General features: G+C 38.7%; 1 protein-coding gene across 1 annotated transcript in view; it reads right to left on the bottom strand.

The window, feature by feature from the left end:
- The window catches only part of LOC125481450 (serine/arginine-rich splicing factor 10-like), a 16,812-nt gene extending 6,769 nt beyond the window's left edge, over positions 1-10,043 (bottom strand). The window contains exons 1-2 of the mRNA XM_048593000.1: positions 9,931-10,043; positions 5,622-5,769 (exon numbers count right to left, since the gene is read on the bottom strand). Coding sequence (XP_048448957.1) covers positions 5,622-5,769; positions 9,931-9,995 — 213 coding nt within the window. The 5' untranslated portion in view covers positions 9,996-10,043. The remainder of the gene's footprint in view (positions 1-5,621; positions 5,770-9,930) is intronic.
- Between the last annotated feature and the right edge of the window lie 128 nt (positions 10,044-10,171).

The following is a 10,171-nucleotide window of genomic DNA, read 5'->3' as shown; positions in this document are numbered from 1 at the left end:
TGTGTTCATCCAGCTCTACACCTTGTTATCTCAGATTCGCCAGCATCTGCAGTTCCTGCTATCTCAGAAATGGTGACAGCTTGCTTCTGCGTGACGCAATACTACTGTTGTATATTAACCAAAGCCATAGAAATGATGACAGCTTGCTTCTGGACGACGTAGAGGTTTCGTCAGGCACTGGGAACAGTTGCAATTATCAAATTCAGACCAGTAGCTGCAATCCAAAACAGTCGCTGATTATCCACAACTGATTTTAGAATGTCACTTAAGAATTCAGCAAGAATAGGCCATTTGGCCCTCAAGTTTGCTCCACTGTTTGAGAAGATCATGATTAGACTGATTGTGGCTTTAACGGCATATTCCTGCCTAGGCCCCAGTGAATGCAGCAATAAATCAAGAACCTAGCTACCCATAACTTAAAAGTATTTGATGATCCCACCACAACTCACTGGGGAAGAGATTTTATTTTCATAGACCCAGCAGGAAAAAATTCTCATCTCTGCCTTAAATGGGAGACCTCTTCCATTTAAGCCATGCCCCCAATTCTAATTTCTTGTGGAAGAGGAAGCATCCTCTCAGTGTTAACCCAGCTAAGTTGTCTCATGTTTCAATAACATTACCTCACTCTTCTGAACTCCAACAAATACAGGCCCAACGTTTCACCATAAGACAACTCCTTCATGCCTGAAGTCAATTAAGTAAATCTCTTTATTGACAATCCCCATTAGTGACTACTTTGGCACTTTTGTACAAAGTTCCAGAAAGAAAATGAAACTCTTGCAGACAGAGGTAGAGATAATACCATTGCTCAAGACCCAACACCCAGTACAATAAAAAGGACAAGTAAACCCGGCCATTTAACATGCAGCAAATCTTTCAACCACTTCAAAAAGAGCCATCAGCTTTATCAATTGGCAATTGCTCACCAATAACACATTCACTCAGGCTCAATTTAGGGTTCACTAGGCATGTTCAGCTCCAGACCTCATTGCCATGATGTGGAGGTACCGGTACTGGGCTGGGGTTGACAAAGTCAGAAATCACAAGCTTTCATAGTGCTGCTCCTTCATGTGTCAGGAACAAAAACGTCCTGACGAAGGAGCAGCATTCTGGAAGCTTGTGATTTCAAGTAAATCTGTTGGACTATAACCTGGTGTAATGTGACTTCTGACTTAGACATCATTGCAGCCTTGGTCCAAAGTGGACATGAGCTGAAGTTTAACATTGCATCTAAGCATCAAACAAGCATGGAACCAAGCTGCCCTAGTAAAATTGAAGTTAATGGATTCAGGAAAATTCTTCAAAGGCTAATGTTATATCTACCATGAAAGAAAGTAATTGCAGTTGTTTTGAAGTCAATCATTGCAGCTTCAGATAATTATCACAAGTGTTCCTTAGGGTTGTGTATTAGATGTACCCATATTGAGCTGTTACATAAAATGTAACCGTTTTTAAAAGAAATTCAGAAAATAAGCCTCACCATTGCAATGTTCATCTCCAAATTTAATTCCTTAGATAGTAAAGCTGTAAAGGTCTGAATGCTGCTGAATTATCAGTTAGGAATCAACATGCTCAGGCAAACCATACGAGTAAATCAAAGGGTGATCTGTCAGAGAAGTGTTGTGATTGCTACAGGTCTGATGCTAGGGATTATAGCAAGTATCATCGCCACAAGGTAGGAGTCAACATGATGGAATGCTCCCACTAGCCTAGAAAGGGTTAAACTGCAACAGCCAAGAAGCTTGGCAACTTCCAGTTTAACTGGCACTTAATTGATTAGCCTGAACATTCACTGTTTGCACTATTGGCTGCAGTGTGTACTATCTACACAATGTGCTGTAGAAACTCTCCATGGACTAATGCCAACATCTTCCCTGATCTACAATCTCTGCAACTCAGGGCAACAACAACAGGTACATGGGAATATTGCTGCCAAGTTGCACACCACAGTGACTAGACAATTACTGCTGGCAAATCTGGGTTCTAACTGTTCAGACATTCCCATTAAACCCCCATTTAAAATATTCAGAGTTTCTGCTCATTCTAAATTTAAAATGTTTATATCTTAGTAAAATACTATAAGCAAATTATTAGCTAAGCAGTACTAAACAAAGTCAGATGAACTTTCCATAGTACCTTTTATTAAAGCCAGCTCAGTTTAGGTCACTGATGGTGAAAATCTGCTGTTTGACTGGACATATTAATGTCCAATCAATGGAAGGTGCAATATTGCCAACCTTGATACAGCTTCTGTAATTGATGTGCAATATTCCCTCAGGAAATCTGTTTCCAGTATGTATTCATGCTGGCTGTTACAGAATACTAGATCTAACTCTACTAATCAATTTTGTGATACAACATTCAGCAAGCAATGCCACTTTCAGGATTAATGCTGTTCAAGCAAAGATCACAGCATTTTTTAATCTTTTAGAAAGTATACAGCCCATCAATGAAATCTAGCTTTCTCATACTGCCAGAAAAGTAAAGCTATTTTAATTCAGAAATCAGAGTCACATGTCTGATATTTATGCTGCAGAATCCAGCTTTCTTCACTTGACAACTGATAAATCCATAAAAGCTTGCCTTTGCAATAGTGAATTTGTAAATGTTTTTAACTGCAAGAATCTGGGGATATTAGCATAGTGTTAAAATTACTCAACATACATCCAGAGGCCAGGATTAATGCTCCAGAAGCTGAAGTTCAAATCGCAATAAATCAGGTAGAGAAATTTAAAATCAATCAGGGGTCATGAAACCAGATTATCATTAAAAATCTGCTTGGCCTTAATGTCCTTCAGGGGAGCAAATCTACTATCCTTACCCTGTCTGGCCTAGTTATGATGGCCAGGCCCAAGCAATGTGGTTGACTTTCACTTTTTTCCCCACTTAAACCTTTAACCATCATCTTACTCAATGGTAATTGAGGATGGACAATAAATGTTGGCCTTGTCAGCTGTATGCATCAAGGACTTAGAGATCTATACCAAACAGAACGGTGGTTGCTGGAATTCTGAAACAAAATCAGATATTGCTGGAGAACTCAGTAGGTCACGCAGCATCATGTGGACAGAAAGCACAGTTAGTGTTTCAAGCCTAGGTGACCCTGAAGATCTGAGTTTCTCCAGTAATTTCTGCGTCGAGGGATATTTACATTGGTACTCAGTGCAAGATGCATCAGGTCCATACATTTGGACCCATACTCTCAACACTTTTAGAAAGTGAGGAAGCCCAAACAACCTTTCTCTATAGTTCAGTCTGTAGCACTCACAGTCAGATGATTGTGGATCACTGTCTATCCCAGGAAATGAGCACAACAATCTAAAATGTTACAGTGCAGCACTCTATGTATCACACAGTCAGAGGTGCTATATCACAGACGAGACATTAAATCAAGACTCTACCTGCCCCTTAGGCTGACATAAAACATCCCACGGCACTATTTGAAGATGATCAGGGAGATATCCCTGGTATTGTGGCCCATTATATCCTTCAAAATAACAAAAAAAAAAACTTGGTCTAGTCATCATGGTGTTGTTTGCAAATTGACTGTTTCCTACAATCATTCTGATTATATTAGAATTCTACAAAGTATCTTTCATTTAAATTCCAGACATTTCAGGGTGCTTAAGTGGCAAGATGAAATGTAACAGGCCATATTTAATGCAGGATATTTTGAACATTAGGAACAAACAATACCATGAATTTCACATGACCAAATAACATTTAATGCTAAAATTCAGATCGTTAATCTGACATATCAGGGCACAAAATCAATTCACTTTTCAGAATTTAACCAAGTAGCCAAAAAACAAACTTACATGGATACCACTTAATAGATGGCATTTGTTTTTCCCATAAAGCACTTTTTAAAACTAGGTCAAAGTGGTGATACAAGCTAAGGAGGATGCTTTACTCTTCTTTAAAAATGTCTACTTTAAAAGTTACTAGTTTAGATGTTGTTACATACGCACGTGCAACAAACATTATCAAATTTGATATGGTCGTGCAAAGATACAAAAGGGATCAGAATGGTTGGTTATGTTGTGAGAAGGGCTGTAATATGTACTCTAATGAATAGTTTCCTTCTATGTTATAAATGAGTGCGATTACAATGGAACATCAAACATTTAAGTAAATTACTTTATTTGCAATTAAGCTTTGGGTATTCACTCCTGGTAAATTGGGACACGAAAAAGAATAGACTCCGTCACTGTGGTACAACATCTAAGCTTCCAAATTCTAAGCAGCCATATCGCATTACATTGCTACAAATTTGTGATAATTTTTTTTGCTGGTATTCACATGCTAACAGTCATGTATTTTAGCCCTAATAGTGCTTCATTTGGCTCTATTTCAAACTGAAATTACTTCACATTTTAGCATGATCTATAATCTAGCCATTCTCAAAAAGCTTTCAGATTTCCCACAAATGTGATTGTTGTTTGGTAGCACAGACTTTGAATATTGCTGAAGAGACACACTAACAATGAAGTTAATATAACCAGTTGAGCCTGTGGCATAGCCTTTTTTTGCATTTCCAAAGTGTTTGGGAGGGCTATAGTTTCCCATTGCTTTCTCCACAGCAATGACTCAGCCAATCAGCAATCTTTTCTCCTGTAGTATAAATAGCGGTTGTTTTAAATTTGCCAATCTTGCATTTGTCCTGATCAAACTGGGTACAAATTGAAAAGCTTTGATTATACACATCTTTTCAGTAATATTCAACAAACTGTCATCTTAGCCAGCAAGATTGTAGCTTGTAATTCAAATACAATTTTCACATGCAAGTCCCCAGTACAGTCCCCACCGCTTAAAACATTCACATTTCAAACAGGTAGCAACATAAACTATCCGAGAAATGAAAATTTAGTTGCACCAATGTCAATTTTAAAGTTGTCAGTCACAGCATGAAGTGCTCCATTTATTTTATGCAGAAACACTGTAAAGGGTATTGATTTTTTTTGGGACAGTGACACTGTGGAACTTTATTTCAATAAAACGTAGATTACATCAATTTAACTTAAGCAGATTCCATGACTAACAGGATTGATTAATTTCCACAATAGTCTCGAATCAGTTTCTCTACAGAGAGATTTAGGTTTAGGACAACTTTGGCTATTTGAACTGTGAAGTTATTAGTCATGGAACTTAGGTGAGGAGGGTGGAGAGGCTTATTGGTCTGGGAGTAATCATGATCTAAACCATTCAACTGTTAATACATAAGCCAGATAATGGATTAAAGTGGATAGGTGCTCCTGTGTTACAATATTAATACTTTAATGAAACTGATAGACCAGATTAAAATCAAAAAATTCAACACTTTTTCCTTATTAATTCTATAATGAGAGTTCAGTTAAAATGGTCACCAAGCAAATGAAAAAGGACCTTTATAACCATAAGACATCATTATCTGTTATCCTCAGTGGCTATAACAGGTAAATTATGTGCAAATGTGTGACCACTGTAAGAAGTGGGGACTGTATTTAGCAACAAACACACTTGGAGTTATATCTTAAATACCATCACTGGCCCCAAGCAGCAATTTCTATAAGTATAGAGCCACAATGAACCAGATTGAACTTGACATTCAAATGCATCATATGATGAAAAGACCTTGGTTATGTCTGCTTCACTTGCTTAGGAGAACTGCTGAAGAAAGGATATTGTATATATGCAAATCCTCTTGGACGTCGAGTGTAGAAGTCAAGGGGAACGTAAACATCTACTATTGGGCCATAGCGACCAAACTCACGACGTAAATCCTCAGGCCTAAAGTACCATAAAAACGATACAGGTGATTTGAAACACAAATTTCCCACTGTGCATGTGAAGAGTCCAAAAACTCTACCGACATTAAACCATCTGAAAAGGAGATTCTATAACCAAGAAGGTTTTGCACTCGAACATCAAATCAACTCGTAAACTGTCTACAGGATGTCAGGAATAGGATCAGTCAAGTTGGTGGTACTCAGGTGGGCGAAATGGCTAGACACATCCCATTTTAAGAAATGGGAAACTTAGTTATGCCTCAATTTTAGCAAAGATTTACAGTTCTTCAACGCTCTCCAATCATTTAAAAATGTTATCCAAAATAAATATTCTGGTGAAAATGAGTTTATAAACCAAAACATATGGCTTCATATGCCTCTGAACTAAATATGAAGATGCATCCAATATAAACTACACAAGTTTCTCACATTGCCTCTTCAGTGTTTTGTTGAGATCATACAGTTGACTCTTTCTAGCCACTCGGTTCCTGCTGCCTCTCCTGGTATTTCCAGCCTGTCCACAGTTTAGCATCTTGTATCATTGATGTGTACTTTAAAAGTATCGAACTGAATTAGATTAGTCGCTATAAAACTAATTAATTTTAAGTCTATATATCATTTCTTGGCCTCTTCGACCTGTATCCATTTTTATCCTGATCAATTTTCCATTCCTGATTTAAGGAGCATTTAGCACCATCTCCATCTAATTCAAAGTGAATGCCCCCAAATTTGAATATCTCCAAATCATTCATTACTGTAAATTTTTAAAAAATAGTTTCACAATTAATTAATTTCATTATAGCCTTTGGTCTAATTTAGTTCAAACCAGAAAAAGCAACGACACTGAATATTAAACAGAATAAATTAGCTTACCATCTTACTTAGGCCTATTTTCCAAGTAGAAAATTACAAATTTTGTTAAAAAAATTAACATTCTAAAACTGTACTGTATTCCTTTGGTAGCACAAAGGTTTGGTAATAAGACTTCACTTTACAATAACAGGGTTCTATTCAGCATTGTTTAGAGGCTGACCCACTGCTCCTCACTCAATAGTCAGGTTCTCTGGAAATGGGATATAATACTTGTGCATATTGTAAATACGCAAGTTATTAAGTGAAGATGATTACATAGATGTACAAATTGCTCTGAACGTACCATATGATTTTACTCAATATAATCCAATTTTTTTTTTTTTTTTTTACAAAGCATTCCTACATTTTTAGGAGCAATATTCAACACTAATTCATTTCTGGCTAAAATTATTTTTTGAAATAAATTGCATTATATTTCAGTATGGTACTATGCTGTTTCCAAGTTGAATCAAGTGTGAAAGGGCTCCCACAATAACAGTGCAAAAACTGCCACAGTGCAGTATCACAAAGACTAGTTTAATTTTTACATCTGCATTTAGTCAATAAATATTAGCTGGGCAGCAAGCAAGCAGTTGGCATGCTTCAGACTGTGGTTCAACTTCAGTCACCGTCACTGATTGCCCTGGAGAACGCATATGTGTAAATGTCAGCTAAATACAGGAATAGCTTAACAGAAGTCTAAACTGAACATTTTGCTCTCAGTAACATACAGGCAAACAATACTAATTTAACAAGTCATTTTCAAGTAACTAAAATGAAGATCACATTAACCCTCACCAAGAAAAATAAATACATTAAAAGCCTTGTTTGAAATACTTGTGCAATTAGAGTCATAATCATACAGCACAGAGATGGACTCTTCTGTCCAACTAATCCACGCTTAAACTAAACTTGCTCCACTTGCCTGCATTTGGGCCGTAACCCTCCAAACCTTCCCTATTCATGTACTCATTTAAATGTCTTTTAAATGTTGTAACTGTACCTGTATCCACCACTTCCTCCGGCAGTTCATTCCACACATGAACGACTAAGTAAAAAAAAAAGTTACCCCCCTCATGTCCTTTTAAAAACATTCTCATCTTAAAAATGTGCCCCCTGGTTCGAATTCCCCCATCTAGGAAAAAGGCCCTTGCTATTCACTGTATCTATGCCCCTCATGATTTTATAAATCTTTATGAAGGTCACTCCTCAATCTCTTAAACTCCAGTGGGGGGGAAAAAAAAATCCCAGCCTCAAACCCTCCATTTCCACCAACATCCTGCAAACCTTTTCTGGACCCTCTCCAATTTAATAACATTGTTCGTGTGGCAGGGCGACCAGAAGTGGAGACAGCACTCCAGAAGAGGCCTCAGTAATGTCCTCTACAACCTCCACATGACATTAAAAAAGTTCATTGGCACTGGACTTCAGATATATTTGGCTTGATGCACTGGAATACATAGAATATTGATACAAATTGAGAGAAGACAAACCAACCTCAGTTATTGTAAGTTATTTAATAGATGAATGCACATTGGTTATAACCATTCTCTCTCAACAACTTTTCCATCTGTCTTGCCAACTTTACAGCACTAGTTTATTCATTTACACACACTGCATTTAAGAGTGTTTTCTAACATATCAAATTAATTCAAAGTCACGTATCTTTAGGTGCAAGTAAGTTCAATGACTCAGTTCTGAAGTAAGGAAAACTTCACAGGCTCTTACTAACTCAGTAATTAGTGATGTATGCTTCGGTTTTGTGACTGAACAGAAGACCTTGTGTTGTACTTAAAGAATCAACATTATCCAAAACCCAACATTTAAAAAATAATCAAATGCTAGAACCCCATCTTAATAATCAATAACACCTTAATCAGAAGCCTAAAAATGTATTCCATCCCTCCTTCCATGGGTTGATACCTTCAGCAAATTTACTGATCCTCACTGCATTAAATTTCTAAAAGGAAAAACTTCAAGCACAAACTGTTTACTTTCAAGAACATTACAAACAAATCATAAACCAAGCACTCACGATTCTTAAAACCCATGAAGCACACCAGATTAATTTTTCACAGCCTGTGATCTTAGGAACTTTTGCATGGATTATAATGTATAGGCCAAGCACAAACCTTTTGATGGAAAAATCTGTCCACAGTACACCACACAACACAATAAATGAGCAAGGTTAAATGCAATTCACCGTTCAATGTAAAAATCATAACTTTTCAAAATATCTCATCAAAAACTATCCTTTATCCATTCCTTTGGTACCTGTACACCTGACTGTTCTAACACACTCCTGGCTGGCCTTCCACATTCTACATACTGCAAATTTTAGATCATCTGAAATTCTGCTGTGTCCTTAACCCACATCAAGTCCCGCCACCTGTACTCGATGACCGACAACTCCCACTAAACAAATGGCTCAATTGTAAAAACTCTCATTACGTTGAATTCCTCCCCAGATTCACCCGCTTCCCCCATCAATCTCTTCTAACTCCGCAACCATGCAAGATGTCTGCACTTTTCTAATCTTGGCCTCTTCCCCATCCCCAACTGATTTTGCTCCAGCATTGGCGGACATGTTCTACCCTCATTCCTACACTCCAGAATTCCTCTCTCCCTGTCTCACTTGGCTTTCTAAAAGAAAACGACGCTCCTTAAAATCCACCTCATTAATCAAGCTTTTGGTCATCTGCCCTAACGTCTCTGAATGTGGCGCGGTGTCAAGTTTTAATTTGTAATCCTATTAACGAAACAACTTTATTAGGGCATATTGAATGCGCTATGAAAATACAAGTTGCCGCCTTTAACTATTTCTTCTATAATTTAAGCGTCTGCAATTTCCTTGCCTTTTACTTGTAATTCCCCAAATGTAGAGCCAGAAGGCTTTTAGAAAAGTGTGGCCTAAACAGTCCCACGTTAGTTGAAGCCAACATAAACCACATTAAGGAATATCTTCAGCATCTTCCGTGACCTAGTTACTAATCCCAAAAGCGGGAAAGATCTAGACTAAGCAGTCACTGGATGAGAAGCCACTCTCGGATTCGCCAGTTTCGCGGAATTTTCCTAAGTGCGACGAAGGTAGGAGAAATCAGAGAGCCCGGCAGGTCGAAGTCGCCGCGGGCTCCCTCTCCCTATATCACTCGGGGCTGGTGGGCTGTCTGTCAGAGACAGAGGCCGAGGCCCGCGGCCTTCACGCAGAGGGCAGACCCCGCGCTCGAGTAAAGGGAGCAACAACCAAAACAATAAAAAAAAACCCGAATCCGGCCTTCCCTTGCTTAGCGTTCTCATCACACTATCTCACCTGGTGCAATCGCCGACATTTCTAACGAAGAGGGAGCTGTTGGGCGGGCGAGCGTACCGAGACATGGCGGCGGCGGCGGCACCGAAAGAGGCGAACTGCGTCGCCAGGCAGCGAGTGCGCAGGCGCGGAGCCCGGGCTCCGCCCATAGAACCCACTAGAAGCCGCATCACAAGGACACGTTGGCCAATGGCGGCGCAGCTCCCCGGCACCATCTTGGTGCAGGCGCCTGGACGGCGCGGCC

This window comes from Rhincodon typus, unplaced genomic scaffold, assembly GCF_021869965.1.
Source record: "Rhincodon typus isolate 14 unplaced genomic scaffold, sRhiTyp1.1 hic_rhity00002199, whole genome shotgun sequence".
In the NCBI taxonomy this organism is placed as follows: domain Eukaryota; kingdom Metazoa; phylum Chordata; class Chondrichthyes; order Orectolobiformes; family Rhincodontidae; genus Rhincodon; species Rhincodon typus.
This window is presented reverse-complemented; position numbering and strand designations above follow the sequence as displayed.